The 12,870-nt window shown below is 46.4% G+C and overlaps 3 protein-coding genes across 3 annotated transcripts; 1 reads left to right on the top strand and 2 right to left on the bottom strand.

Annotated features, from left to right (window-relative positions):
* Window positions 1-2,115: 2,115 nt before the first annotated feature.
* Window positions 2,116-3,470, bottom strand: LAJ45_09794 (uncharacterized protein; the record flags this gene model as incomplete). Its single annotated transcript, XM_046119333.1, has 2 exons — window positions 2,116-2,430; window positions 2,523-3,470. The coding sequence occupies 2 exons, from the start codon at window positions 3,468-3,470 to the stop codon at window positions 2,116-2,118; spliced, it is 1,263 nt and encodes a 420-aa protein (XP_045967408.1).
* A 377-nt stretch (window positions 3,471-3,847) lies between these two features.
* On the top strand, window positions 3,848-4,758 carry LAJ45_09795 (uncharacterized protein; the record flags this gene model as incomplete). The annotated part of the gene is made up of 4 exons (XM_046119334.1): window positions 3,848-3,876; window positions 3,959-4,104; window positions 4,175-4,186; window positions 4,262-4,758. 4 exons carry the CDS (start codon window positions 3,848-3,850, stop codon window positions 4,756-4,758), a joined length of 684 nt encoding a protein of 227 aa, XP_045967409.1.
* Window positions 4,759-6,614: 1,856 nt separating this feature from the next.
* LAJ45_09796 (uncharacterized protein) lies at window positions 6,615-12,266 on the bottom strand (the record flags this gene model as incomplete). Its single annotated transcript, XM_046119335.1, has 20 exons — window positions 6,615-6,734; window positions 6,788-6,940; window positions 6,997-7,048; window positions 7,100-7,260; window positions 7,315-7,382; window positions 7,437-7,775; window positions 7,829-8,025; window positions 8,083-8,163; window positions 8,222-8,395; window positions 8,448-8,667; window positions 8,720-8,909; window positions 8,959-9,022; window positions 9,077-10,096; window positions 10,148-10,291; window positions 10,344-10,364; window positions 10,423-10,531; window positions 10,605-10,750; window positions 10,819-11,139; window positions 11,217-11,884; window positions 11,934-12,266. 20 exons carry the CDS (start codon window positions 12,264-12,266, stop codon window positions 6,615-6,617), a joined length of 4,581 nt encoding a protein of 1,526 aa, XP_045967410.1.
* Between the last annotated feature and the right edge of the window lie 604 nt (window positions 12,267-12,870).

Here is a 12,870-nt window from a genome sequence, read left to right on the forward strand (position 1 = left end):
TCCGAAGAACAGGGACAACGCAGTAGAAGCCGGCTCATGTGCCGAATCGGAGCAAGAATTAAAAGAGCCGGGAGGATCCAGAGAATTTGACTGACCACAACGTAGTGCGACCCTTAAGCTTTTCCTTAAATTTCAGACATCTCAGATACCACTCGGATATGGCTTATGACGCCGTCACCCTAGGCCCAGAAACCACAACTCTAGAATTATCAATCAATCAACCGGTCAAACCACAACACTGTCGGGCGGGAACCAAACGAGTGATAAACTATGACTATCGCTAGCCAGGATCCATATACTATGTATTACCCACACGAATTCATCAATCAATCAACCAATATTACTAAGATACATGTACCTACTTGTATCTACAGTACAACTAGCGGGCGAACCGGGAAGACCCCTGCGCGCCTCCTCCGTTCCACCGAAACATTCGGCAACCGAACAGCCCCAGCGCTAGTCCACATACATCACCGAGTGACACCCTATGACTACATGTATAGTACTTTACACCAGAACACTGATGTACCGCCCGCGCCCGCCCGCCATTACTCCGACTTAGCCCCGATTCTGCTACATTCGATAGGGCTGGGCCGCAATCTTTCGTTTTGCTGTCGCTCGCCAATATGTACTCTACCACTTCGTACCCGCAGGCTGCATATATCTGCACGCGTACCAATATATCGGTCATGGAAGATCTTCCCCCCAAACCCCAACCCCTGAAAACAACTACCGCCTGGAATATCACTTATTCCGAAACCCTATTTTCTTCTTCTTGTTGTATTTGCATGCAGGTGGGTGGGGTTTGGCGCGTGGAATGACCTCGTTTGGTCGTGTATGCCTGGTACTATGTAATATCGACCGGCCGGGACGGAGGAAATAGACACGTCGACTATTTAGGATGTACATATATATCTGCACTCTACTCAACACTGGCTGGATGGCGTGCATATAACGCAGGCACGGCTCCGGACACAAGCACTAGACAGATAGATAGACAGCGGAGCTATTGCATTGTGTGAGTAGTGGATATATGGTTGGCTGATTACATACCAACACCTCTATCGATATTAAAGTTTTTGCCACCAGCTACTACATACCAATAAATCACACAAGCTCGATAGCTTAGCAATTCCCCCCAACATTTCTAGAAGAGGAGAGACCCATAACACAACACCCCGCACAAGAGCTGACACCAGAGGCAAGGCAATAAGGAATCTATAAAATAGTAACATCAATATTATATAGCAACACGCATACAAGCACAACACAAGCACAAGCACGCCCCTCATCCTCGGCACCCTTCGAATCTCCCCAGGTAATACACCCACCACGCCGCAGATGCCCCAATATCCAGCAAGAAAACGCCAAGAACCCCAGACAGACACACCGGCCAACGCTGATAAAACCTTTTTGGTCTATGCTACACTACTACCATTATATTACGTAGATACTTATAGTCGCCGTCCCCCCCCCCCCCCCCCCAAACCATCACCATATTCTTCCAGACAAAATCAAACAAAAACAAGAGCCGAAAGGAAAAGACAAGTCAGTCACTAAGAAGGGGCTAGGGGCAAGGGGTAAAATGAAGTTACACATAGTTAAGTTAGTTAGTAGGTAGAGTTAATCATAACGCCAAGTAATAAAAGCCCCCAGGAAGAATTAGAAAAGAAAAGAAAGGAAAAACAAAATAAAACAAAAACAGATTTATATCAAAGGATATTGTCATAAAAAGAAGCCCCGCTTTTCTTGTTCCAGTAAAAAAAAGATAAGGGGTATCCCATACCCCGCCTAAGAAGCCAAAGTTAAGATCACGAAGCTAGGAAAGATAGGAAAGGTATATAATAATAATAAAAAACAGTAAGGAAAAGATGGAAGGAAAAGAAAAAGAAAGGAAACATTATATGGACAAGAAAACTCCGCAACCCAGGACAACAGAAGACCCTACCAACCATGGAGCCACCAGCCGAACCGACCACTCCAACAGGCCAGATCAGACCAGATCAGACCAGCCCAACCAGGAAAATAGAAAAGAAAAAAAATAAAAAAAAAAGAGAAGAAAAAAAATCTTTCCCTCCTCCTCACTTTGTTCACGCCCCAAGTCCCCAATAATCCTCAATCCACTGTATCCAATGGTGACTCTTCCTCGCCAAGACCCGCGGCAGCCTCCTCCTCGCTGACAAATATGCCGATGAGGCACTCCGCCAGCATACCCTCCACATTTACCCACGGGTGCGTAGCGTTGAATAGTTTAGTGCTGTCCTTGCCCGCGCCGCGGAGGAGGTCCTTCTCGCCGCCCGGGTGGAAGGGGAGGTAGGCAGTGATGTTGTAGACGCGTCCGTTGAGCGCCGTCCAGATGTCTTCGGGGGCCTTTGCGTGTTTTGCCAGCAGTGATGGCGGCACCTTGATTAGGTTTGAGTGTGGGAGTCCCTATACACACAGAAACGCCCCGTTAGCCTTGTTTTGTAAGATGCAGTCATTCCGACCCCGCCCACTATAGATTTGCACTGGGGGAAACACACCCTCAGATCGATTCCGCTCCTCTGCAAGCGCGCCCAGTCCAGCGGCGAGTGTCCAGGCTCTAACACAACCTTCTTCCTGTTGCTGTTGTTGCTCTGTCCCCCTCTGCCCGGCAAGCTCAGTCCGCTACCTGCGGCCACGCCAGATGCGCCGACGCCCATCGCGGTGAGACGTGAGCGGGCTGCACCGTTTGGATTCTGGCGTGCGACGGCTGCTGCGGACGGGGTTGCAGTGGTGGTTGTGGTGGTGGTGGGCGTTGCGTAGCGGATGTTGGCTTTTGGATTGCGGCCGCGGATGGGGATTGGGGGGGGCGCCATGGGGGCTGCTGATTTGGCGCTGTGAGTGGTAGTGGTGGACATGAGAGATGCAGAGGAGGAGGGCGAGGCTCGCTGTGCGGAATTTAAGGATGGGAACGAGGGAATGTAGGTGTCATCCTCATCTTGTTCGGCGTCGACATTGATGGTGATGCTGGGGGGTGTTAACTCGAGGGTGACTGGCGGGATTGCGTCAATTGCGATGGCAGGCGCTGTGGGGATTGCTTTGGGGGTTGTTTCCGGCGATGCTGCATATTGGGCGGGAATGACCGGTGACCTGCCGTGGTGGTCATTGGCCCTTAATGTTGTAGTAGTGGTGGTGGTGGTAGTAGTAGCACTATTTGCAGCACTGGTAGAGATGGTGGGTTGGCATGTAGGGAAGGGACGCTTGGCTGTAGTGGAAGGGCCTACAGTTGTGGAGGTTGAGGTAATAGTAGTAGAGGTGGTGGATGACTGCTGCTGTAAGAGCGTCGACAGGAACGGCCACATCGGAAAGACTTGATATGATTGTGAGCTGTTCCTGGACGAGCCACCAGTGATGCTACTAGTATTACTACTACTGTCCGTAGATAGTAGCAGGCGGCGGTAAATAAGATACGTGAGGAACGCGAGGATGAGTGACAGCCCGAGGATCATCGGGGACTAGCAGAAGGGGCCTGGGGGGGGGGGAGGGGGGGAGGGGTGGTAAACCGCAAGAGGTGGGGGAAGGGGGGGGGGGGGGGTGCGAGTGGTTCGAGTGGGTGTGTGGCGGCAGTTGGGGGGGGGGGGGGGGGACTTGCACAGCCAGAGGGGATGGAAAAAAAAAAAAAAAAAGTGGAGTGATTGATGAAGCTGCTGGGTGTTCAAATCGTACGATTTATTTCTGACCCCCTTCTATTTGGCGGCTCTCGAACAGTTTAGGGTAGGGGTCGCAGAATGGTGTAGGGATAGGTTAAATAAGTCCGTTCTGTAGAAGGGTCACGATTCAGAGGAAGCCGAGTGATGATTGTGAGGGAGAGAGAGAACGGGTCTGGATGCCTATGCTGGGGGGTTACTGTTTGAGGTTTCTCTCTGTCCTTCTCGTCCTCCTTGAAGGGAGTCCCAAATGTAACCCTGACCCTAACACGTCTATCTCAATGGAGAAGTGCCGAGAAGCCCAAGGCTGGGTTGGCTTGCCCAATCACCTCCTTAGTCATGCACAGTCTGGAGCCTTTTTTTCCCGCACCAGAGAGCCTCTTTGAGACACGCGCCAAGACTCTCGGGATTGTCGAAACATCGAAATCACAGGCAAGTGTGTGAAGACACCAAAGAAGAATCTCAGCGACGTCTCAATTGAAGGAGGCTGTCAGTCACCGTCCCAGCCAATTCTCCAGGTAGACACCTTGCCCCCCGCGCGGCCCGAGCAATCATGCTGCTTCCATCTGAAGCCCTCCCACTAATTCTCACAGACTCGTTCAACCCCCCCACTACCCCCACCATGGTTCTCAAAAATCTCGCCCAGGTCTGCTCGCACCTGCAAAACATCTCTAAAGCGCACATCGCCACGACATCCATTCCCATGACCAAGCTCAACCTCTCAATTGCACTTGGGCTCCAAGACCAAGGCTTCATATCCTCCGTGACGAGAGGCAACTACGCCGGGCCCGACACCGAGTACACACCGATAACGCAGGAGAATGTCGCGACCCGACGACTGTGGCTGGGGATGAAGTACTACGACAACGAACCCGTGCTCTCGAAGATGCGCCTGGTATCAAAGCCGACAAAGAGGGTGTGGGTGGGTGTGAATGGCCTCAAGATGCTCACGAGTGGGAAGGAACATGAGTATGTCAAGCCGCTGCAGCCTGGCGAGTGCATGTTCCTGTTGAGTGATAAAGGCTTGTTGGAGGCAAGGGAGGCTATTGAGAGGCAAATTGGCGGGCAGCTGTTGTTGAGGGTGCGCTAGGTTCTCCGGGTGCACGGCGTTGTATATATGGGTGGAATATGGTAAAGATGGAGGTCGTAGTAATCCCATTGGTGGTCTTGATGCGTAACCGTTGGCTGGCTTTTTTTGTAGACCTTTTTAGCCTGCGAATATAAGTGAATTGGTTCTCTGTAATTGAAGGTATCAGTAGCTCAACTTGGTCATGGCATATGATCAGTATGTCATTCATGTATTCCCCTTAGATCCGTTGTGTATGACATCGCTCTAGCTCCTGTTGAAAGGGATGAATTGGTAACCTTTTTAGAGAGAAAATATCGAGAGATGGCAGAAATTTTATCAATGAGATGATAAACCCTGAGGTCTAGCTAGCTACATATAGCTACATATAACTATCTAGTCACTATCCGAACAGGACAGAATGTCAACATGAGATATCCGGTCATTGAAGCCATTATCCAACAACACCGGTCTCACGTGGCCGAGTGATGAGTTATGAACACACATGATTTTTGTTTTTTTGTTTAATTCATTAATTGATGAACACACATGAATCACCCCTATTGGTTGATTACTTTATGTGAATCACCCCTAGAACTCTACTGAAATTTTACTTAGTGACTAATACTCAACACTAAAGTTCACTTTCACCATATATAATGTATCAGTGCCTACTGCTCTCGATGTCCAGCCCGAATATCCATTTTCGGTTCGGGGCACAGCCTTTACGTTAATGGAGACTATACTGCCAGCACCGACCTACCCAAAAAGCCAAAAAAAGAACACACCTGCTATCTTCTTACTATTTGGAAAACGTTGATACCACTGGCCCGTCAATAGAGCGCCCACAGTTTGATTGATAGAAACGATGGCGACTTCAAATTCGTTCAATAATTAAACGAGGGTACACTACGAAAGACATCACACTGGTGGTGCTATGATGTAGCTGCATAAATCCCCGCTATCATGCCCCGTTACTGAATTCTGTGGGGCGACCGGACGGCGGATATAGTATAGCTATGTGTATAGATTGCTAATACGTACGAGAGGTTACTTCATTATCTTCCACCGCAAGGGAGTTACACTCCCACTGCGTAGCCCAGCTTTACCCAGCCGATAACTACGCAGCACAGAGCGTGAAACGTCAAGAAAACCAGCCAGCTTCTGTCGATCATGGATTATCACTCGGTGGCCTGCCTCCTCAGCCGCGTATATAAACCATATAAGAGTTGGTGAACGAGTATTGGAAAGCATCAGAGACATGGAATTAATACATAGAACAAGCGTAGAATATAGTCGATTTATCCTATCGTTAGGCGTTTGCAATCATAGTAAATCACTCGGCTCTTAGCACCGCCAATTTAGACACAGTTTCTCGAGCCCCGGTCTTAGTAGCAGTATTTAGCTCCTAATGCGTCTTGGTGCACGCGGGGGAGAGAGTGAGGCTCGGGAGAGGGATAGAATGGACACAATGGGAATGCCGACGCTAGACTGGCTCTGGTCTTGGCATTTGCAAAATTATAAATTGGGTCGTGGAAACAGACCACACCCTCATCCCCTCACCATACACCTCAATTACCAACATCATTATCGTTATATTTTAACCCATCACCACTATCATCATGCTCAGCGCAAAACATAAAAAGTTTCACAAACAAGATCTATAATACTAATAGCAACGGCAAATAACAATGAATTAAACAAAAAAAAAAAAAGCAACGGCAAATAACTGATTTTAAACAGACATGATTTTATTGCGTGCGGTTTTATGAATTTTGCATATAAAAAAAAGAAGGAAAACATGGATAAACTCTTACGCAGTGAAACTCCTATCATTCACAACCATAACCAAAAGAAAAGAAAAGAAATTCTCAATTCATCTATTCCCGCCCTGCAGCCTTCTTGGAAATACTGACCAATGTGTCGAAATCACCGCTCTGTTGGGCCATGTCGTGGAACATGCCGTTGCTCTGGAGTAGATTCCACGGCGAGTCGTACTCCTAGATATCGTTAGTGAGCAAGTCATGGGCTTTGAAAGAGGAATATGGCGTACAATGACTTTTCCATCACCGAGGACAAGTATTCTATCATAATCCGCTACAGTTTGCAGTCTATGCGCAATCACTAACGTTGTGCAGTCTGTGAACTCTTCACGTATACTTCTTTGGATCAAGGCATCGGTTTGCATATCGACTGCGCTGGTGGCCTTATAATAAATTTGTGAATAAAAATTCATATAGATAGGACTTTTAGGGTTCATACCTCATCAAGAACCAAAATCTTTGGCCGAGATACAATTGCACGAGCGAGACATCTGGAATACTATCAGCAGGAAATCTGGTTGACCCGACTGGATCCTACTCACAGGAGCTGTCTTTGCCCTTGGCTCAAGTTGAGACCACCTTCAGAGATCTTTGAATCAAGGCTTTCGAAGATATTTGCATTTGTCGAGCCTAGTGAGTTAGGCGTTGCTGTACCGCTACTAGATGACCTGACTAGATGAACACGTTCTAAAGCATCCCGAAGCTAGAAAAGATATGTCAGAAAGAAGGTCCTTAAGAGACATAGGGAGCTGCTCACCTCTTGGTCGCTATGCTCCTCAAATGTGTCGAGATTAGAACGAATAGTGCCAGAAAAGAGAACAGGGTCTAAAAATCGTTAATAATTATGCTCGCAAATTAGGTTTTAGCTTTATTACTTGCCTTGAGGAATGATAGCCAACCGGCTTCTAAGATCTTGCAGTGAAATCTTGGAAATATCAAGACCGTCGATATAGATCGACCCCGAGGAAGCACGTATAAATTGAAAGAGAGCCAACGTCATGGAGGACTTGCCGGCACCAGTGCGTCCAACAACACCAACTCGCTCCCTCGGCTTGATATCGAACGAGATACCCTTCAGCACTGGAGGTAATTCTGGAGCATAGCTTACTACTAGGTCTTGGAATTCGACTCTGCCCTCCTGTGGCCATGCTGCAGGCGGAGCTATACCATCGATGTCCTCGGTAGCAAGTCTGGTGTATTCAATAATACGTTCGGTACCTGGTCCCAAAGTTAGAAAAAACATGCCGTATCTTCAATCGTCATAGTCTTACTGTTCATATCAAGCTCGGTATTTGCATACCGCCGGATTGTCCATATGACATTAATAGTGTAGGTGAGAGCAAAAGACAAGGCAAACCCAGCCAAACTTGCGTCGATATTCGGAACGGCGACAATTACTGCCCCAACAATAACAGAAAAGAATCCTCCAATTGCAGACATACGGAGACCCATCCACCTATTGAACAACCTACAAAGTCACCATTAGTATTGGAATCAGGATATTAGCAGAGTTATGTCAACCAACCAAACATAAAAAGTACGCTGGCTAAAGATATCAATTTTCTTGAACATTTTATCGATATATTCCTCGGATTTGCCAAACGCCCTATTTATTCATTCTGGTTAGAGTATGCGATAATATGGTAGCTCGAAGGATGGGATACCTGATGGTTCCAACTCCGCTTAATGTTGACCCAAAAAGCTCAAACATTGGGCTACGACTGTTGCTCTCTAATCTTTTTACTTCACGAGCACCCGCGAGATAGTACATCGCATAGATGATATTGATGAAGAGCAAGACTAAAGCCATCAAAAGCATCCATCGAGAAAGTATTACACTTAAAAATATTTATCAGTTGTAATTCACTAAAATGACAGCACTTTACTTACCCAGCAGCGATAACTCCCATGAGTGCCAGTGAATGATAAACCAACATGGCTATATTTCCCGAAAGCTTTGAGTCGAAAAGCTCAAAATCCTTGTTGAACCTGTTGAGAATCCGGCCAGTAGGGACTGTATCTAGCCAGCGCAGTGGAGTTCGCAAGATGGTAAATGTCATTCGTTCAAACAGGTCCTTAGAAGCCTTCAATGAAGCAATATAGACCAATACTGCAATACCTTATTAGCACTTCAGAAAGAGGCTCAATGTTAAACAACTTACCATATTTCGCAACTCCGATAATGCAGACAGCTACACTTAGGCCAGAATAAACGCCGATCCAGTAAAACAGAGAACGTTCCTCCTGAACAACAGTCATAAGTCGCTGGAGGGAAGTATGAATAAGAGATTGTGGGCTAAGAGCTACAGATGCTTGTACGCCCTCTGCGGTCCACATTTTCAACCAGTAGCTCTGTAACTTGTTAGTATTTTCTTATATTATCGAGTCTGGAAACGCCTACTCTTGATAATAGCATTATTTCCTGTCCAAGGAAAGAGGAAACTATAAATATCCAAAAGATGATTCTTCTAATTGTTAGATTTATTCCATACCGTCGAAGGACTTGCGTTTTCACTCACCCGCCACTAGAAAGAATGTAATCAAGATAGATTTCTTTCTTTACTGCACCTCTTTCACGCTCCTCGTCCAGCACAAATTTAAGAGGTGTAGTCTGAGGCTTGCTATCACCCTTATTCAGATCGGAATCTTCATTTACTTCGTCGATAATTTCTTCAACTGCTTGATCCTCGTTCTCATCTGCTGCAATAATCTCTTTCAGGATTCCATCTTGGATTAGCTTCTCCACCGAACCTGAATGTTGAATAACCCCGTTCTCCAGCGAAACCGCATATTTTGCTTTAGAGATGCAGAGTTTAAGATGGTGGGTAACAAGAATACGGGTTCGGTCTTGCATGAGGTTTCCAACGAGAGCGTTCTTAAAAAGATGCTTTCCTACATGGGCATCGACAGCTGAGAATATATCATCAAGGATCAATATCCCTGCACGAGAATAAACAGCACGTGCAAATGATACCCTCCAGCGCTGACCACCACTGAGGTTTATTCCGCTTGCACCAATCTCAGTGAATTCTCCGTCCGAGAGCATCTCAAGGTCCTTCTGTAAAGCGCATGCTGCCAAAGTTTGTTTGTACCTCGACTCAATATATGGTAAACCAAATAATATGTTCTCCCTGATGGTGGCATTCTCAATCCATGGGATCTGAGCAACATATGCTACAGCTGACGGTAAAATCCAATTTCCTGGGTTGGCCTGCGCGTCGAATCTCTCTTCAGGCAACGGGGGTAATGGCATCTCAATGTCTCCACTCAAAACATCTGCCTCGCCTAATAGAGCTGCAAGCAGCAAGCTCTTCCCAGAACCCGTTCTTCCTGATATGACGCTAAGCCCATTAATAGGAAATTCAAGGTTTACGTCACGAAGACAGAATCTGTCTTTTTGATCTTCCGAATCGGCGGCCCAAGCAATTGTGGCACTATTGATCGCAATTCTTTTGGACGGTGTAGGCTTGAAGCTTTTTTCAGCAGAATCAAGATAATCTTTTATGCGCTTTGTGCTGACATATGCATCCAAAGCATCTCTATTTTGGGTCAGTAAGGAGGCACCCTTTAAGTCCCGAAGAATGGCTTACGTTGTGAGCTCCGGAATAACCGATAGGACAAATTCCAACTCGCTGAAGACTGCCAATGCAGTGAACGCTACGGAGGGCAATAAAGTCCCGTAAATTATAGCATAGGAACTCAGAGCAACTACTGAGAGCAATACGGGATTCATTCTGCGACAGTAAGTAAAATTCTTGGAGCTTATAAGGGTACAATAATTCTTACATCCAGAAAAGAATCAAACAACTATAAAAAGTTAGCAATCATTAATTGGTTCTCGGATATTCAATAGAGGTATGCATACGCTTCAGTTGTGAAGACAGTACGTAGAGTCTTGAGCTCATCGTTCCGTACAGCCCGAATCCGATTTTCCCATTGCGTTTCCAAAGCAGAGAATTTGATTTGCCGAATACCTGTGATGTTCGTTTATTAGTTTCCGGGTTTCTGGAGCTGCTTGGAGTGTCAACTTGGATGATATTCACTCACCCTGAAGAGCTTCCGAGATGACGGCCATTTTACGGTCTCTCACTTTCATCAGATTGTCCTGAGCCGCAGAATACTTCTTCGAAACGATTACATTAAAAGGAGTCGTCGCAGCAACTACACCAAGGCCCGCAACCATACTCTTCCAACTGGATTGGATTTGCGTTAGTTTAGGTTTCGAATGAATGCGTAAGATATATATGGGAAGTGAGCAAACCCGATAATATTAATGAGCAACGAAAACCCAAAGAACATCTCAAAGATCGCCTGGAAGAAGGCGCAGCTGAAGGAAGTGAACTCGGCAACTCGCGAAGAATCAATGGCAAGCAAGTTGATTGTCCCTTGCTTCATATTCTTCAGTTCGTCCTCATCGTCATTGGCCCCGGGGGTGGTTTTATTGTTATCATTTGCATCATCTGTGGTTTCTGAATCCTTTCCCGTTTGCATTCCCTTAACATCCTTCTTTCGCATAGTTTTAGAGAACACTATGGCAGAAAGCTGTCCTCGGACTGGAATCATTAATCCCATATAGGATAGCCTAGCGTGATATATCAGTCTATAATTTACTAAAGTGGCTATTGCAGCTTAATTGCGGGACTCTAAATAAGCACATACCAGTATAAATACGATGCGATTACTGAGTCAACTAATTTTGTCAAGCCCAGACAAATAAGCCAAAACCAGGCTTCGTAACGGGCATCAACTCCAGCGCTTCTTTTTTCCAAGCTCTTTAGAAGCTGGAACATGATGTATTGGGGCGCAAAGGTTGTGAATGCATTCATCAGAGACAGTGTCCACTGGATATTGACTGTTCTCCAGTGGGCCAAGTAAATTTGATAATAAAGCCTAGGAGATTCCGCTACCTGGCTGAACGAATTTTGCAACTCGCGCGCCCTTCTCTTTGAATCTAACACTGGCAAATCATGTTCCTCTAGGCGACCTCTTTGGAAAGCTAACTTGAGAAGCGTTCCAGCCCATGTGTAGGTATAGCGGGAAAACAAGCTCACTGAACGCATTTCATCCACCTTTTGGCCATTGAAGTAAACGTCAGGCCGCCTTGGGACCGAAAGAGAGGAGAAAATTAAAACGAAGGCGGCAAACATGCGGCCAGCAACAAGACCAAGTTCAAGCCAAGGAGACAAGTCACTACGTATCATTGAAGCTAAGACTAATTGTGCGACGAGAAGAATGGCGCCCACTCCTGCCAATTGACAGGAAGCGTAGAACGTTTGAAGCTTTCCTCGTAATTGTATGACGCATATGGCACGAATAGTAATAAAACACTGTGTCATGTTAGAGACGGCCAAACAATCCAAGGAATGCAATGCGTACCCATGAGACAAATACCAGCCAATTTGAGACATATACAAGGCTTTCCATATCTTTCATGGATCTTATTGCAATTGGTAAAGAAAACCCAACACCAAGCGCTGCCCCAAACAGAATGAAAACCTTCTGCACATAGGTCGAGTACCTGGCCTCCGATTCCTCTGTAGCTGTACCGTCCTCATCTTGGTAGACACCTGTCCCAATTTCCTCGTAATTTCCCTTTCGCTTGGACGAGACCTGCTTCCAGTGTTTAGCTGCGTTAATAGTGCTCGAGACTGCAATTATCGCTGCCGACGACGCCGTTGCGACAAGTGCAATAATGGTGTTATGTTCCATTACTGCAAGGAACATTCGCTGGTGGGACGTTGCAAGAGGTGATGAGTACTGTAAAGCGGGAATTTCCCTTTATTCGATGGATATCCCTCTTTTATGGGCGCCAGTGAAATCTCTTGTGGTCCACCCATGCTTCCCTTACCTCAGCGTGGCGGTACATCACCAAAGGAATATCTCCGGTTCCACCAGTTCGGTTGAGTCATGGTACTCCTGCCTCTTGCCGATATGAGTCGTAGTGGGGGTGTTATCTCTTCTATGTATGTAGGTGCTAGTACTAAGAAAAAGCTGACTGAAAATAGTAAGGCGATGCTGTCCAGTAGAGGCTGGTGTGACGACATAGTAGATCTAATAATTCGAATCTCATCTCGAAAATAAAGATCACTGTAATCAAACTCTCGAGTTGCCTGTAGAGGATGTTAAAGTCAACTTTTCAGTAGACATTTACTCATCATGCTAAACTCAGAAGATCCGGTTGTACAGGTTAACATTGAGACCTGGTGATACCACCGCGACCTGGTACCGTGTCAAACTGCGAAATAGGTCATTGGCATGAAAATTTAGTTGTGATTGTTGCCAAGTCTTTTCGTCTCCAACGTTTATGTGAGGT

This window comes from Morchella importuna (assembly GCF_003444635.1).
Source record: "Morchella importuna strain M04M26 chromosome Unknown Morimp01GS039, whole genome shotgun sequence".
Taxonomy (NCBI): Eukaryota; Fungi; Ascomycota; class Pezizomycetes; order Pezizales; family Morchellaceae; genus Morchella; species Morchella importuna.